This window comes from Plecotus auritus, assembly GCF_963455305.1.
Source record: "Plecotus auritus genome assembly, chromosome: 5".
Classification (NCBI taxonomy): Eukaryota; Metazoa; Chordata; class Mammalia; order Chiroptera; family Vespertilionidae; genus Plecotus; species Plecotus auritus.
Genome location: NC_137776.1, coordinates 144437244 through 144456376, shown reverse-complemented (window position 1 = coordinate 144456376; position 19133 = coordinate 144437244). Strand labels below are relative to the sequence as shown.

The window sequence follows — 19133 nt, the reverse complement described above, 5'->3', positions numbered from 1 at the left end:
AATATTAAGTTGAAGCTTCTGTTGACCCTTCTCTTATTTTATGTCTTTTCCTCCTATGGGATTTTGAGAAACCCAAGGATATAATTTTTGAAATGTTTCATATATTTCTGTCTGCTTACTTACATTTTGTTTTCTATTCATTAAATGATGGGAATAAATTATTCTATCTAATAAAGACAGAATATGCAAATTGACTGTAACTCTGCGACAAAAGATGGTGGCACCCACAGCCAATAAGGAGAGAATATGCAAATTGATGTGACAAGGTGAGAGGCAGAAAGGCGGCTCCAGGCCGGAGCAAAGGCGGTGCCGGGAGCCAGGGGAAGGAAGGCCTATTCTTGCATGAATCTTTGTGCATCAGGCCTCTAGTTCTAAATAAGAGATGTAGCTCAGAGTAAGCAATAGCCCCCACTCCCCTCACCTCCCGGAGGGTTTATATCATGCCAAGGACTTACATTATATGCTACTGAATTGCAATTATTTATTTTCATGTCTGGATCCTAGACAGTGAGGTCAGGAACCATGGTCTGCTTGCCTTGAGTGTTTGGCACATTTCAAAAATATGCTTTTGAAGGAATGCCTGGCAGTCTAAGGTAGTAGAATAACCCCACCTTAGAATTTAGGCTTCACCACCTACTATGTGGTCTAGGAAAATTGACTGTTTCTGAACCTGAATTTCTTCATCTGCACCATGGGGTTCACTGCCCAACTGAAGGTACTATTGAGAGGCTCAAATTGACTAACATGCATAAAAGATCTTTCTCCATTTTTCTCTCTATATAAAATACTGTTATTAGGTTCTTTAACCTGGAAAGTGTGTAGTTTCTTTGCTGCACTTTTAGAAAGACAAGTTTGGTTTTTCTGGGGGAATATTCCTGACTCTGATAACAATCATATGACTGACTTTTTGGGATCTTCATACTGTTGCTTATATAGTTGTTTTATGTTTTAATTAAAATTTTTCCAAATTGTAAGACTATAATATCTGTGGAATAACAAAAAAAAAACACAAACTGGTTTTAAGAAACAACTGCTTTTAAGATGACCCAATATCAGAATAATGACCTGGTTGTACACATTTCATTGCTCTCTCAGAAACCAGAGGAAGCACATCAGGGCTTCTTGTCGCCAGGAGTGATGTAAAAAAATTCTTTAGTGTGATACAGCCTTGAATTCACCTAGTGTCGTGGTCGGCAAACTGCGGCTCACGAGCCCCATGTGGTTCTTTGGCCCCTTGAGTGTGGCTTTTCCACAAAATACCATGGCCTGGGTGAGTCTATTTTGAAGAAGTGGTGTTAGATGAAGTTTAAGTTTAAAAAAATTGGCTCTCGAAAGAAATTTCAATCGTTGTACTGTTGATATTTGGCTCTGTTGACTAATGAGTTTGCCGACCACTGACCTAGTGCACTGGGGCTAAAATTTGATTTTGTATTTTGTCTGCACAGGGTTCTCTCCCTGACAGCTTGCCACTAGCCTGATTATACAGATGCTCATTAATCAAATCAAGTCAAAATGTCAGCATGTTCACACTGTGAACTCCTTTGTAGCACCTAGAAGGTCATCAGGCAAGCAACAAACACCAAACATGTTTTGCGGTGGGAATGCCAATTAGCTTGAGGGGCTCCCTTTGTTGACAGGATAAATATATATACTAGTAGTATGATGGTTAAAAGAATGGATTTCGATGTTACTCAGACCTGGGCTTATGTGCTTACTTTGATTTTGACAAATTTTGTAACTTCTGAGTCTCAATTTTTCATCTGTAAAATGGACATACAAATATGTATATAACAGGCATAATAGGATTGTTATGAGAATTAAATGAAGGACATTGCTCAGCAAGTGCTCAATGAAAGGTAATTATATGACCTGTAATAACTAGTAATGTTATTAAGTAATAATGAAATTAATAACTTATAATATCAATTATATTAATAATAATAAGGCTTATGCATGACAGATTGTCTTAAGAACTTACAAATATTAACTCATTTAATCAACACACACAGGTAGGGACTATTATTTTCCCAGGTTTACAACTGAGACCCAGAGGTTATAAATTGCTTACGGGAAAAGGCCCACCGGGCTTTGAACTCAGGCAATCGGACTCCAGAACCAGAGTTCTTAACCACCAATGCTATACCTCTGATGCCTTCTCACCGATACTGTTATGGACTTAGGTTTTAGTGAAATGAGTGGCAGTTTTTTGCATGGTGCAGGAAAGAACAGCATGTCCAGTCACTGTGGCGTGTCATAGGAGCCTACACCCATTGAAGGAATTTGTGTCCACTAGATGGCATTGCTGTTTTAAATAAATGTGAACCAAGTCAATATTTAGGTTTAAGAGCCTGCTAAATATGGGAGCACTAGCAAGACAATCTAATCGCACCCCTAAATGTCTGATGAAAGAGGTCTCCAAAGTTTAAGAATATCTAGAGCTATTCTAAAGACTAATGGTATCTTGAAGTAATTAAAAAATATATGCCAGTTCATTTTGGGCATCACTTTCTAGTAAAACATCTGGATGCATTTTTAGATTATCTAGTCCAAAGGCAGCAGTTCCGAGAATAATAAACGGAAGGCCAGAGAGGAAAAGTGACTTGCCTACAGTGACCCAGGCCTGATGGTTTTGGCTATATTTCTCCTTCCATACTTCTAGTGATTCTGGATTACAAGAAAACTATGATGTTTGAATTCTTACATGACTTTATTTTCTGGGTATGGGGAAGAATGCTGCTCAAGAATTGTGAGTTTTGTTTCATTAGGTTTTGAACATGTGTTTCAAATCAATAGCAGACTCTTGCACTTAGATATTAAGTAGGATAAAAGTGAAAAATGGTGCTGACTTCTCTCTCTCTCCATCTTCCTCTCTCTCTCTTCCTTTTTCTTCCATAACATGCTCTCTTGGAAAGATTAAGTGACTTCACTTAAAAAGACTGTCCCTATTTGTTGACAATGCAGTGTGTGAATATTAACCCCACAACAGGTAGCAGAGTAATGGATAAGAAAAAGGGCTCTGGAATCAGACTGCCTAGGGTGGAAACTGGCTCTATCACTTAGTAACTAAAGGAATCTGGGAAAATCAGGAGACTTCCCTAAACCTCTGTTTCCTCATCTGTAAAATGGGAATAATATTTGTACTTAAAAGATGCTTGTGAAAATGAAATGGATGCAAAGTGCCTGTGACATAGTTAAAAAGCAAGGTTAAGGATGGCAATAATAACTAATATTTTGTATAATAGCTGACGTTCAGTTTTCTATGTCTCTCAGTGTGTGTCATTTCAGATGTTTTGTCAACAACTTCTTTACTCACTGTCACATCCTGAATTGCTAAAAGAGAGGAAGAATGTTCCGGGTTTTATAACTGTGTAACATTGCTCCTCCCTCCACCAGATGGTGGAAGCAGCCAAGATACATATGGCATGTACTTCATTATGTGTTCACATCAACTTTATTTAAAACACTCGTAGGCTTTAGGCTCCTACTCACAGTGCAGACAGAGAAGGTGCCTGAGCACGTGGCATACAGCAATATCAGCCAAGACTTATTAGGCATTTGCTGAGTTCCAAACATTGCTCTGCTTTATAAGTATTCACTCACGTAATTCTTACAACCACCATGTGCTCTATGAACTAATGCTTTTCTCTTTTTAAAGATGAGAAGAAAAAAAAGATGAGTAAACTGGGATTTAGAAACTTGCTCCAGCTCAAATACTAAGCCACAGAGTCAGGGTTGAAACGCAGGTGGCCTGGTTCTTAAACATGCTTGCTCTGCCTTCTGTCAGGGTGGGCTGTGAGGAGGCCTCAGAGGTTTCTGAGCTCCACATTGCTTTCCCCAGTACACTGAGTCCTGCCACAAAGCTTGGTAGCCACTGTTCATTTAGCTCTTCTAGGCTACTGTTAGCATGCAACTCCAGGAGGGTAATGTGTCAAACACACATTAGTATTTTTATGGCAATTAGTTAGTGAGATCAACTGGTTAAACATTTCATAGACTCCTGAGCTTCACAGGGTAAGACACAGTTGTGACAGGTAAGAAGAGAGCATCCTAGGGTAGGACAATCTTGAAGACCACTCCTTAGGACTCAAAGGACATCACAGCAGAAGGAGGACTGGGTTACTGATGCCATCACGCTTGTGACTAGCCCTCCTCACCAGAGCTAATTTGTTGCTCTTAGGTTCTGTCACACTCCAGACTATACGCTTTCATTGCCAGTAATTCAGATTTTATTCCCGTGTAGAATTCTTGAATTCAGATCTGCAAGAGGCTTAGAGGTCTCCTGGTCTACCCTGCTGCCTTTACTAAGAAGGAAACTGAGGTGTCATTTGCTTCTGTTATCTTAGAGGGAGAGTTGGAGCCCTGTTCATTCAATTCTTACATACTGTGTCTGGATCCCTTAGTTATTTCACGTGAAATAGCCCATTGCTAAAATTTTCCTGTTTATAACAATCGTATTTTTCTTTCGGTGACGAACCCAAATTTAACAGATAGCATCTGTTCTTTACAGATAGCATCTTTCTATGTATAATTTCTTCCTTTGCTTGGGACAAATTTTTATGGGATAGGGAAACAGCGACAGTTATTAGAAAATATTTTTAAATCAATTACTTTTCTCCCTAGAAGCCATGAATGCAAGTAATTCAACAAACTGAGAAAATGACCCTAGAAATAGGACCAAGGCACCTTCAAAGCAGAATTTCCAAAAATGAGGGGGGAGACTTCCACTTACCGATTTCAGTCATTGTTATCCCTGGTGCTAACTGCCCGTTGTTGAAAGAGCTATAGGTAAACAAGTTGGATACGGATGTGAGGTCATAGATGGGTTCTTGCTTTATCTGTTTGATCCCAGTCATGTCAAGTCCTGACTGATCAGGGGACGGCTGGCCGGAATCCACGCTGTAATAACCCTCGGATTTGGGCAGGTCAATGACATGTCCATTGGCATAAGTGCCGCCGGCCTCGTTGTTCAGGTTGCTGAGGCTGTTGCTGATGCTGCTGCTGTACACCCTGGCGAGGGCTTCCGCCTCCCCGCTCTGCTGCTGCCGCTGCTCCTGCAGCCGCTGCTGGTGCTTCTGCACCTCAGCATACAGGCTGTCCCTCTGCTTCTTGGACATCCTCCCAAACTTCACAGCTGGGTCGGAGAGAAAAGCAGAGAACAGCGCATGCAGTTATCATTCTCGCTAACCACCTCAAGTCCAACGAGTCATGGATGGCTGTCCCCTCAATAGCAAATGCATGGACTCCTAGCACCATAGCACTCCATATTTGGTAAAAGTTATATTCATGGGTGTCCTTACTGGTTTATGTGCATAGGGAGAATTAAATCTAAGCTAGGAAGAAATGTGAAAACTTATGTATTTCTTATTGCCGTGAAGTTAGAAAGCATATTTTCTTGTTCTTTTTTACTTGTGGGGAAAAAAATCATAAATAATACAAACTACCAAATAGTACCTGTCATGAAGATGTCAGCCTAAACTCATTGTTAACTTCCTCTCCTAAGCATTAGGATTACTAGATTGTCAAATAGGACCTTATTATTTCACTATTTTCTAGTGTGTTGGGTAAGAACAAGAATGTGGGGCAGGGTGATAAACATAGTTTTAAGTAAACATCATTTGCCTTCAGTTGGCTTTGGGGGTCAAATGAAACGGATCTTTGGAAGAAGTTTGTGCATTCAGTGGCCAGCAAGTGATCCAACAGTAACCCCTCCTCTCTCATTCCACACTCCCCCGCCTGAGTTTTATATTGCCCATCTCTTCTGCCAAAAGCCTTAGCCATTCTGAGGAAAAAGGAGGAAGAGGCTCTGGAAGTGGTCATAGAGTGATATGATGATGCTTTCATCTGAATGCATTGTTTCTTTTTTTAAAAAATATATTTTTATTGATTTCAGAGAGGAAGGGAGAGGGAGAGAGAGAGAGAAACATCAATGATAAGAGAGAATCATCGATCGGCTGCCTTCTGCATGCCCCACACTGGGGATCAAGCTCGCACCCCTGGCAAGTGCCCTGACTGGGAATCAAACCGTGACCTCCAGGTTCATAGGTCAACACTCAGCCACTGAGCCATGCTGGCTGGGCTGAATGCATTGTTTCATAACTTACAGAGCTTAATCTCCTGAACTGTCACAGGTAGTGATGTTTTCCTCACCAGCTGTCAACTTCCATTTTAGGCTGTGAACATCCTGAGTCCAGGCGCTCCCTTGTCTGAATCATCAAGCTGTATGTCGTTCAACTCATGTTAATAGTGGGAACTGTGACAAACTTGGAGGCTCCTCTCTGAGTCTCTGTTTTCCTTTGTGACAGTGTTCCCATCACCTGATGGTGTTGGGAGCTCAGAGAATGTAGAAAGAATAAAGTGGAGGCAAGAAACTGGTTCAACCCCTGATCCGGTCATTAGGGTTGATGAGAATAACTAAACAGGGATGTGCTTCAGAACTAACTCTCCAGCCCAGCATGGAGGGCCTACAGAAGAGATCCCTGCTGTGACGGAGCTGCCACTCACCCCCCACATTTCGTCAGTTCATTTCCTCCTTCTGTTGGTTATAGAGCTACCAAATTTTATCTGAGCATCAGCTGTTCAGAACGGAGACCACGTTTCCCAACCTCTGTCACTGCCAAGTGTGACTAGGAGATTAAGTTCTGAGTAACTGTGTACACTTTCCGGCGTCAAGCATGTAATTTTCCTCCTGCCTGCCTGCAGGATTGTGGATGTGAGGGGTGGACTTGGAGCAGCCCAGACTCTTCCTATTTCCCTTTAATCCTGTGTTTTTGCTTTCTGATGCTGCCTAAATTGGAAAACAAAGTAGCAATTATCCAGTAATTTTTCTGAATGAAGAAAATTAATATGGTTAATTCAGACCAAATTCTTCTTTCCAGCTCAACTGTCATTTCTGTAGGGTCTTGAATCATTTAGATAATTGTACTTAACTTTGTTTGTAGAGACACTGTCTTTATTAGACTCTGCTTCTCAAAGACAAATTTATTTGCTTACTAATTGTTGTGATATTTGTAGTTTGTCCATGGACAGAATTCTATAGTGACTTTTAGGGAAAGTGTTCTCTGTACCTTTATATTATATCTTTATACATCATTTACTACATATAATCCTCTAGTGAAAAAATTATTTTGTATAAGATAAAATTAATCAGGACACATTTGAATTCAGAAAGAACCTCCCCCCCCCCCCCCCCCAGAAAGTAATGTGACATGCTTCTTTATTTGCTGAGCCTCTGTTGCATTCATGCAGGCTTCGGACAGCTCTTTATTACAGAGCTATGGTGATGAATACCAACTTTGTATCTGTTGCTATAGATTAAGTTTTTGTTCTGGTTCGAGTATGTTTACTTTCTGACTTACTTTAGTAGAATAGTTTTGCATTTGTTCGCTTAAAATTTATAGGGAGAAAAAAAAAAGGTTAATGAGAAGCTCTTTTAACATGAAGATAGAAATGCAGTGTCTCTTTTTAAACTCCTTTACATTCAATCCTTGTTTTAGATTTCTACACACTGTATTTAGGTGAATTATACATTGTGGTTGATTGAATTTATTAATGACCCTGATTTTTCTTAACTACTTCCATTTCTTCCCCGTGTAAATTTACAGGGCCCTTTTATCTGTGTAGGCATTCTTACTCGGGGTCATGTGGCCTGCTCTGAGCCAATGGGATATTGACATATGTAACACAAATAGAGGCTTCCAAAATGCTTATGTGATTGAGTATCTTACCATGAAAAGGACAGGCCTCACCTAGCTTGCTGGAGGATATGTGAGGTAGAGTCGAGTCACCTCAGTTATCCCAGACAAAGCCATCTATAATCAATAGAGGCACAGACTAACTTGTAGCTGATAGAAGATGAATGAATGAGCTCAGTCAAGACCCCATATTTAACAATTTTAGGTTCAGAATTCTGCTTTTGATCTCAAAATCAAAGCTAACAGTGTCAAATAAGTATGCAGTCAAGACCTGTGCCCTGGTGAACATCTGAAAACTCAATGGTGAATAATTATGCCCCTTCCAGGAAATTAACTTATCAGGTCACTGAGCAAGCTGAAATGTTTTCAGAGAGGCAACTTAAAGCCCTACTACCTTTTGGAATTATCAGGCTTCATCCTAAATTGTAGACTTTATTGACAATTGCTATAGTACTACTTTAGAATGAATTCTCCATTTATTTCAGAAATACTGATGAGCCAGTGTTTCAGTTTTATGCCCCTTCCTATAATAAATGTAGTGATATATTTGGGGAAATTACAGTAAATGTAAAAAAGTAAATCCAATGAACTTTCCTAACATATAAATAATTCCTAGTCACTCTTTGTCAATACCTTTGTTGTATCCATAGGCCTATTTCAACAAAGGCTGCATTACTATTATAGTTTCAAATATTAGCATTCTTCTCATCACTAACCATCCATCAGAATGGCACATATTTTGAGTGTTTGCCCCTCTCAAACTTGAATTATTCTGCTAATGAGATTCACTTGAGTATAGAGGCAGTCTCTTGTTAAACAGCTAGCTCTCAAAGAAACTAGCACAATTCTGTATACATTGCAAGTGCTTCATAAATATTCAGTGATGATGGTATTTGCTCATGATAAGCTCTTAACCCTCATGTTGATCCCACACTAGCAAAGAACAATTTTACGCAAAATATTGGAAATCTTTTCTTATTTATTGGGATTGTGGGATTCTAAATGGAATGAAAGTTTCTGGAGTAACAATGAAACAAAGTTATTGCTTCTTCAAAGACATCCACTTACTACCTTGTAGGACAGCTTCTAGTTTTGCATAGAGGAATGTCATTAAGGAGGACACATACTTAATTACTGCAAGATGGGTGTCATGTTTTCTCTTTGGAGCTCAATATCTTCCTACTGATGCAAACATTTTTCTATTTTTTGTTTGTTTACCAGTATAGTAGTACAATTGGAAACAGTTTACATTGAAGATTTCTGCAACTATCATTTTTTAAGGGTCCAGTTAAAAAGAAATAAAATGGTGGAGAAGATGCAGTGGGCATATACATGCTATTAATTCACACACACATATAAATGCATACTTTCACCTTAAAATTTTACTAAATAAATCTTGAAAACCACTTAACCCCAATATTCCATTTTTCTTCACTTTAGTATGTAGAACTACACAGTGCTGTAAGTTTACCCTAGGAGTATATCTATGTGGTTAACAAGTCTAAAAAAACAAATAAACAAAAAATCAGGTAATAAGTAGAAAAATTTTGGAAACTTACATTTCTGCATCTTTGGAAGCTTACCTGTAAACTAAAGGGCTCAAGGTCAGATTCTTTTTCTTCTTTTTATTTTTTAATCAAATTTATCTCATATGTGTACTTTTGTGTAAGACAAGTTTAGGTGGGTTGAAAATTAGAGAAAATGTAAACAAAAATTCAAGATATAAATGTTTGGAGAATGCAAGCTAAGAAGTAAGCAGTTTGTATGCTTAGATATCAAGACCTATGTGGAGTTGAATTTATCCAAATGACTAAAAGGCCCACATTTAATTTAATAATTCATAAAATCCCCTTATACCAAGGTACAATACATGCCAATTATCCATTTAAAAAAATAATTTAGAAGTATTTATTTTTTTTCTTTTGCGGGGGTTGGGTCTTCACCACCTTGAACTGCATTAGAGGCAGTGTGACCAGTGGCACAGAATCTAGAGTGCTTCATATAAAGACAATAAATATCAGAGGCACTGTGTCTCAGGCTCTGGGTAAAAGAGAATGCCATGATTCACTAAACAAACATCTAGGTGGCTGCTTTTAAGCATACCCTGAGGATACAGTGGGAACAAGACAGAAATGGCCCCAAGACTCAGGACTGCTCACAATCTGATACAGCTGTGCAGTGGTCCACGCCAGTGGGAAAATAATTAGTTTAGATGAATGCTTAAAAATGGAAGAACAGCTAGATGAAATTCTTTTGTTTGAATTTATTTGTCCTCTTTCATTAACCTAAGTTCAGCTGTTGTGTCAAGCCACCCAGTTGGGTTGGGCATGAAGGTGGAGTGCACACCTGAGTCATATTCTGAGAAGGACACTACCTACACAACCCTTCTATGACCTGGACTGCTGCTCTGGCATTTGGGATTTTCATCATGACTCAGAATAGTCTGCATCCTTATCTGAGGAGCTGTGACGGGCCAATGAGCTTCTGGGCTTCCTATAAAAACATGTTCTGTTCCTTAGCATCTCCACATATTAAGCAACCTGTGCACCAGTAAGACTTACCCAGCAACCAAATGGTTCCATTTTCCTAGGACTTCCCAGTTTTAGCTCTGAAAATCTCGTGTTCTAGGAAACCAACCCCTCATTTACAGGCAAACCTAGACAGGTGGTCACCTTCAATCTAGGACTATGTGGCTTTCATCTGACTTAGCACAGGTTGCTCCAAAAGCTACAGTAAAGCCTTTCCTTTCTTCCTATTTCATAGGCAATACTATATTTTTGTATGTTCTTACTTTTCCTTTTAATGCACTACCAGCACATGCTTTTTTCCTTCTTATTTCCAATTTCCTTTGTCTAGAATTCTTCCAGTGGCTTAAATAGACTCCAGGAAAGCCTTCATTTGAAAGCCTTTATGTAAGAAATAGGAAGGCAATGCCTTACCATCTCTTGACATTCCTAGGGCAAGACACTTCTGCAGTCGGCAGTGTTGGCAACGGTTTCTGTTGGTTCTGTCAATTAAACAGTTTCTCTGCCTTGGGCAGGAGTAAGAGGCATTGTTCTGCTGGCTCCTCCTAAAGAATCCCTGGAGGGGAGAAAAAGAATGGGAGGGAGATAGAGATATAAGAATGGGAACAGAGACTATTAACACATATATTTGCTACATTTTCTCTAGTGAACATAACTGCGTTTAATTTTTAAAATTCTTTGGATGCTTAAGGATGTTTCTACCAGGGAAAATATGTGCTATCTATAGAGATATGAAAGTAGCATTCATTCCTTCATTCAATCAATGCTTACTAAAGACATTGCGAGCTATGCTGCTTTATGCAAAGAAAAACAGAACAGAGCTCCTGCCCCAAAGAACAGTGGGAAAGGAGTGGCAGAGGGAAGTGTCACTGCTAAGCCAAATATGACAAAACTTGATGGGGATGATAACAGAGGTTTATATCAAGTGCAGTGGGGGTGAGGGACTGGGGTATTGGGTGAAATAGCAGTATTAAGGAGCTTGGGCTCAATATACGCTACTATCTTCCTAGTTTCTAAGATGCATTTTTGCCATTTGAAAATTTTTGAATTTGGCCAGAATGTATGTGGAAGGTTGTTTTTTGAACCAGTGATGTACTTTTAATCAATCACATCATTGAATAAGAAACCATAGTATATTAACTGTTCAATAAAACATAAGCAATAAGTAAAAGCTGAATTAATGCTCTCTGCTTGGCCTCAGGCTATACTGATATAGGAAGTTTTTATGTAAATAAGTTTGGTTCCTTCTGGTACACAATGAACTGCCATGGACCATACATTGCCCTCCTGAATAAACCACAGCTGAGTTTATTAATTCTTTACTTTTTGGATACCACTCGACTTAGTTATCTTATAGAAAACCCTACCAGGAAATAAACATTTTCTCCAGAGATACAGAAGTATCATTCACCTATTTAATCAGTTTCCCTAATCACTCTTTACTCTTGAATTGCAATATAGTCAAAGAGCCAAGTACAACAAAGTGGTAATCTACAGATTTACGAGGAGAAATTTTAGGAAAAGATAACCCACAGTAATATCTTTTGCAAGAGGAAAGCTAGAGAAGTTCCAGGTGGTAAACCCAATACCCATCTTGCCGAGAGGCCTGGAATAGGTCCCCTGACTTCTGTCAAAAGGGTGTGTGTTTCCTCAACTGTCAACAGGAGATGGGGTGGGGCTGGGACTAAGGTGAGGCTCATGAGGCAGTTATCTTGGCCCCAAAATTTAAGGCTCACTCAAAGACTTGGTAAACAAGATAAGTAATATATCAACACAATATGTTAAAAATTAACACTATTGCAAAAAAAACTTCCAACTGTTTAAATAAAGACAAAATCAAGATTAGTGATTGTTTTTTTGTTTCAGGCTCCCATATGGCCCGGGATGGCACTGTAAAGAGAGGTTGGTGGGCCTTGTGAAAAACCTCAGAAATGGATGCGTGGCCCAGTGTCTTCATAGAGAGAGCGGGCCAGCTGGTTTTGTGGTGTAACCCCCAAGCCTTTAAACAACAAAGACTAGTTTCATCCCCACAAATACATGTGTATTATTTATTTAATGGACCAATGGAGGCAGAATGCATTATCTGATTGCCCAGTTCTAACGAATTCATGCCCCTTAAAATGGAGATCATAACCAACCAAGCCCCCAGGGATTGAGTGATGTATTTCATATACCACAAAAGCTCTCAGAAAGTATAACCTCAGCCCATGAGAACTGACTAAAGATACCTTGGAATTTACAATTTAGGGAAGAATTGGGCTGTTTTAAATTTTTGGGTACTCTCTAGTGCCACTTACTTAAATGAATGGGCAGAAAAGACCCTTCTGAAGTCATAGCTACAAGCCTAATTTAAGGCCAGTTTGACATTAATTGTGAGGCATTATGTATCTGTTGCTCATTATTGTAAACGAGGTTTTTTGGCATGAAACAGAAATTCTGTTTCAAATTTTATTGAATAGAAATTCGAATAAGTGCACAAGCTGACTTGATGTTATTTAAAATGGGTTGTTTATGTTGACTGGAAAACAGTATTATGAAAGCTCAGAGGTTGCTACTAGATGTGCTGACACTGACATCTTGTTCTAAACAGGATTTCTTGAGTGGTCTGTTTGGAGAAAAATGTAGCATATTTACAACTGTGGGTTTTTCCATGGAATTAAAAAAATAAATAAAACCAGTGTGGTGTGCAATGTCATTTTGACTAAAACCTCAGTGTGTGCTTCAGAATAGCAACCTAATTTCTTTGATTGTGGATTCCTCCTTTAAATAGAAGAAATGACAAGAGCCTAAACACTTGTCCCTGGCTATTGACCTGCTGGAATATATTTGTTCAGTAGTTAAATCTTTTGGGAATTACTGTTTCAAATGTTTTGCTCCTTAACATGAACATATCCTCATCTTTTGATATCAGATATTTTCCAATAGACCTTATGCAATGAAACACAATACATCTCTGCTTTGAAACTAGTCTAAAAAACATGTGTGTGTGTGTGTGTGTGTGTATACACTATGTAAACTAAACCAGCTTTCACTAGAGAGGGTTCTGATTCCAAAATTATTAACATTTATGAAGAAAACCATCTACCTGCCCAACAGTAGTAATAACATTCTGGGAGTGTAAAAAATTGCTGATATGTACTTTTGCCTTATTGTTCCTTATGATGAGTTGAAAAAATTGCATGAAAGTGGATAACATGCAGTTCTTAAAAAAAAATTTTTTTTTTTATTGAGAGGAAGGGAGAGGGAGAAAGAATAGAAACATCAATGTTAAGCGAGAATCATCAATCAGCTGCCTCCTGCATGCCCCCTACTGGGGATTGAGCCTGCAACCTAGGCATGTGCCCTGACTGGGAATCGAACTGTGACCTCCTCATTCATAGGTCAATGCTCAACCACTGAGCCACACCATCCGGGCTAATATGCAGTTCTTAATTGTGGGTCTGCAGAAGAATGAAAAGCACATCTCATGATGTTCAAATATGTTCAAATCACTTTGAAAGCAGGCAGGTCAGTATGTTAATGGTTTCTTATATTAATGTTATTTTCTCTTCTCTGCATTCCTCCCCAATTTTATTTTCATATATTTCTTTTTTCCTTCCCTCCAGTTTCAATTCCAGGAATCAGTTTTGTTTTTTTTTTTGAGACTATGATAAGACATTGCCAATTTTTCACACTACTACTTGACAGATATAGTATGTTTTGTTTTATTTATATTTGAAAGTCTCTCAAGATTAAGGTTGATTCTAAGAACCAACCTTAAATTAATGATTTACGCTCTTGCATTTTTTATCAAAAATATAATTGCTTTTATCAGGAACTTTGCCAGTATATCTCTTTTCCCTACCAGACTACAGCTGATTTTATTTGTTCTGGTTCCATGTTGCCCTTTAAAATTAGTTGTAGAACTGCTTTTACTAGTATTTCCCCCTTGATATGTAGTCTTTCTTTTCTTCTAAAGATTAAGTCAACAAATGTACTGTTAAGTTTCAACTTTCTCTCATTTCAGATTAGGTCTCTGTTAACCACTATAGCCACCAACTTTCTCTTTCTCTCTCTCTCTCTCTCTCTCTCTCTCTCTCTCTCTCTCTCTCTCTCTCTCTCTCTCTCTCAGCTTTGTATTTTAAAAGCAACTTGTCCATTTGTTTTGCAAGGAATGGTGAGTCTGTCCTGGAGGGGACATTGAACCAAGAATGAAAACACCCATGTTGTTGGCCATGTTCTCTCGCTAACCAGATCAGTGACATTGGTCAAATGACATAATCTTGTTTATACCTCAGGACCTCATTGAAAAATGAGGAGGTTGGGCAGATGCTTTTTAATTAATTTAGAGATTATCTGGTTTACGTCTAACATTTCATGCTTCCAAGTTTGTTTGTTTTTTTACATTTTTCTGGAATGTGAGAATAAAGGATGGCTATATGCATAAATGCAACTCTTCCTTTGACTTCTTACTCAAGCAGATAAATAAATGTAGGCCCATTAGCTTATAATCTTTATTTTCACCTTTAGTTTCTTCATAGAGTAATAAATGCCCTGGAATTTATTGGAGATAATACTGATAAAAAAGGAAGAATCAGCATTTATATCTCTGTAAATGTGAATAATTCAAGCTTTTACGTAACAATCTGTTTTTAAGCATCTGCTGACCAGTTAGACAATAGCAAAAAGGTGAAAGGCCAAGGCATGGAAAACCCACCCACCAATCAAGCAGGAATCCCTGAATGTCAGCAGCGGGCACACGAATGCTATAGCAGGCCTGCTTTAAAACGGTGTCACCACATGCATCCTGAGGTACACAGATGCCTGAGGCAAACACGGATGCTGTGGGCAGTGCTGTGTTAAAGCCCCATACCTTGCAGCCTTCACACGTGATGACTCCGTAGTGGATCCCAGAGGACTTATCGCCACAAATTTTGCATGGTATCACTTCAATTTGTGCTGAAAGGGAAAACAGACATTTTGAGCTCACAGAGTTGTCTTCTTACTTTCACCCTCCTACCTTCCTCTCCACCCCTCCCTGCCATGACCTCGGTGCTTGAAGACACTGGGGTGGGAGTAGGGGTGTGGTGTGGGGTAATCTACTACTATTGGAATGGCCTCCCTAAGCCCCTTCTGAAAAAGGGGGGGGGGGGGCATCTTATTTGCTTTTTTTCTCAAACTAAAGAATATAACCAGAAACCAGATGTTTTGTAAACTCTTGCCTTCATCATTTTCTCCTTTATGAACTTGATCTTGAAATAATGAGAGTCAAAAATCCCTGGGACCTGAGGCTTTGGTTTTCTTATTTTGCACTTCAAACATTAAGTTAAGAAGAGCTATCACATTGTCTGATTTCAATAATTTTTAAAATAGGCAAATAAAGCAAAACTGGAGGGGGTGGTGGTGATTTTACACATTATGTGGCTGAATGTTTACTTGTGAAAATGCTGATGATAAATCAGTTAAATATTTACTGAGCATACTCTATATGTCCACTAAAATAATAAATGTTGTTTACATAAGATACACTATACACACTAGGAAGATTTGCTTTTCCTACACCCAAATTAAAATATGCAAAATATGCTTCAAAATGCTTTGTATATGAATGTGCCACGTAGATGCTTTTCCACAATTTCTGACCTTTAAATATACAAAATAAATAAATGCAAGCAAGACATAAACTTCTTTACCTTATTGTTCTACCTTAAAAATGATAACACTTTACATTTTTTGCAATTAAATATTTCATAGTAAGTTTAAATTGAGGAGGAATAAAGGGGGAAACCTGGGGTGGGGGGCTGGCTAGCAATCTGAATCTGTGCCAGTGACCGGTGTCCTAGTGCATTCTTGTTAGCCTATAATTAAATCACTGCCCCTTCCTTAGGCAATAGTCTGTTTTCCTGGGTGCTCCCAGTTTGCAGGGGCCATGGGCTGGGGATTTGGCAGCTTGGCCCCGGGGGGGGGGGGGGGAATAAAGGGAGGGGCGTTGCTGGTGCCACCCAGGCCAGGCATTTAGATACAATCTAACTTCCCCAGTCTGACTCAGGAGGGGCTGTGAAAGCCCACCACAAAAGCCCAGTAGTTAGGAAACAGATAGGAAACAAAGAAACTTAGGAATATATAAGGGGTGATCTCATTGTATTAACTGTTCAGGCTTTGGATCTTCCAATCCCCTGAGCCAGCAGCACTGCTTTAAATAAAGGGTTTTTCCTGAATCTCTCAGTACTCCTGGTGTATTTTCCGGTTGCCTGGTAAATTCTGCAACAAAATCATCTTTATAAGCAAAAAAATTCAGTGTTATGTTCTATGAGAAAACTGAGGATCAAGGTGGCTAATGATGCCCTTGAGTTGACTAAGGAGATGGCAACCAGAAATTAGCCAGTTTTCCTGATATTTCATTCAGTAACCCTTTCTTGGCCTCCCACAAAGATAAAATATGAATACAATTTTGAATTCCTATATTATCCCAGGAGCACCAGCCATAGAGATACTGATTAAAAACATCAGAAGAGACAAAGTTGACTTAAATGCTTATTAAACTATTTTATTAGCTTCTTTTCTTTTAGCTTTCAGATTACATGAACTAGTATTTGCTTTCAAGATTTAGTGATGTGGAAAAAAATGAGAGGTTTTATGTCATTCTACTCTGTTCTATTCTCCTTGATTCCAGTCCCTAATCTGTTAATGTTTGAGGCCATGGCAAAAATAAAAGCTCTGATCTTGTTTTCTGTTTTATAAAGCTCAGCTGACAAACCTCATTGATTTGTGAGGATTAAATGAGATATTGTATGTAGAAGTGCTTTGTAAGTAGCAGAGTTGTATAATGTCAGTCTTCATCATCATCATCAGCATCATTGTTAACTGGTATTTTTAATGCTTTGGGACAAGAAATATGATAAGCCACATCATTATTCTTTTATTAAAAATCTTATTTTATTAAAAATACCAAATGAATAAAAATTTGTTATTTATCCTTTTTTTTAAAAAAAGTGATAACCTTTTGAACAGTAAATTCCTTACAATAATTACAAAATTGACTAAGAATCCCAGGTATCCATTGTACAGTTGTTAATCTTATATGATATTAAGTCAGAGGGGCTCTTTGCATAAATTACTCCTCAGGGAGTAACTTACACGTGGGGCGAATCTGCTTCAATAAGTTCTTAATTATAAAATGATCTAACTCTAAAGGAAATGAAAATAGAGGTAATTTGCCCCCTGGGAAGTGAGAAGATGTTTTTGAAAGCCACAAAGGTTATCTTACACAACTTCGGAAATACAAATGGGATAAGAAATGATTTGATAGAGCATCTGCATATTTATACATATTTATAATCCTAGCTCAACATGTAATCCTGAAGAACCATAAACATTAGAATAGTATTTTTAAAGAGAAAGAAGCCACTTAAAAGGGTTTATGTGTGTTGCTGTGTGTAGGAAGGGATCAGCGGTTTGGAAAACCTATGACCATTTTTACTTATTACGGCAGAATAGATAATCTGAGGTCTATTACAGATGAAGATAAATAATTAAAGTCACTAATCCTTTTGTCTCATTTAAAATAAACTGCTTCTGAGCCACAACTTGATAATTCATACTATGTATTTTTTATATGTTTTTAAAATTGATATTAGAGAGGAATGGAGAAGGACAGAGAGATAGAAATATTGATGGGATGCCCCTTGCACACCCCATACTGGGTGGGGATTGAGCCCAAAACCCTGGCATGTGCCCTGACCTGAAATTGAACTGTGATCTCCTGGTTCATAGGTTGACGCTCAACCACTGGGCCATACCAGCTGGGCTTTACTATGTATTTTATAAAGCACATCTTCAAGACAGAGTATTTCAGACACTGATTAAGACAACAGGTCATGTGATTGCTCCAATGTTTGCCATTTCTAAATGTCTCGCCACTATACCAGCCATAGTCTCCAATACAATTGCCTTGCAGTGCATACAGATCTGCTGACATGCTATCTATCATGGTTTCAAACTGACCATCTAGGGAGGATTTGCTGGCTTGGACCTCATCACCTGTTGCAATGATCATGTGATAAGAAAACTGAGGAGAGAGTTCAACTTTCAACCTTTTGCTTGACTCAATGGATTAATTAAAAAATAGCATTCTCTGACAGATAAACATAGAGGAGCTGAAAAGCTCTGAGAGATGGCTTGAGATATGTGGAGAGCAGCTACAGTGTTTGGACGGGTTCAAGCCTGGGACTAATGAAAGGGCACGATCCTCTCGTGGCAAAGCAACCTGCAAGTCCCACCACAATTATGGTCCGAACCTGTGGCCCCATGTGGCTGAGTGATATAGGCTGTGGGAGGTGCAGTAAGTAAACAAAGTTTGATCAGGTGCATGTAATTGAGTAGATTCGAAACCTGAGAGAACGTTGTAAACATCTTGACCATGCCCTTACTTTGCCTCGTGGAATCTGTCTATAAAATAAAGACTAGGGTTTGAAGGCTGTGGCACTTTCTCTCCACCAGAGAGCAGCGTCCCACCTAGCGCCCAGCTTTATTCTCTTGTCCAGGGGTCCTCAAACTACGGCCCGAGGGCCACATGCGGCCCGCCGAGGACATTTATCCAGCCCGCCGGGTGCCACTGCCTGTCCTGCTTAGCAGCCAACTCGTCCTGGGCCCACAGTGTGCATAGGAATTTGTTCATAGTTTTTTTCTTAAACTATAGTCCGGTCCTCCAACGGTCTGAGGGACAGTGAACTGGCCCCCTGTTTAAAAAGTTTGTCTTGTCTGTCTTTTCTCAATTCTTCACCGCCCCCTCTCAGGTTCACCCAGGGCCGAGCCGGTTCGACATAGAGATATGCTGATCTTTTTTCATTTCTTTTTTCTTCCTCTCACTTATATTTTTCTGTTGGTAATCCTTTGTAGAGACTACTTAAAAGTTTATTTACCAGTTAATTTTTTGTTT

The 19133-nt window shown here is 38.9% G+C and overlaps 1 protein-coding gene across 2 annotated transcripts in view; it reads right to left on the bottom strand.

Moving 5' to 3' along the window:
* The window catches only part of RORB (RAR related orphan receptor B), a 178386-nt gene that overhangs the window by 34652 nt on the left and 124601 nt on the right, over positions 1-19133 (bottom strand). For both annotated transcript variants that reach the window (XM_080668738.1, XM_080668737.1), the window contains exons 2-4: positions 15069-15154; positions 10631-10772; positions 4730-5131 (exon numbers count right to left, since the gene is read on the bottom strand). In XM_080668738.1, the coding sequence (XP_080524864.1) occupies positions 4730-5131; positions 10631-10772; positions 15069-15154 (630 nt within the window). The remainder of the gene's footprint in view (positions 1-4729; positions 5132-10630; positions 10773-15068; positions 15155-19133) is intronic.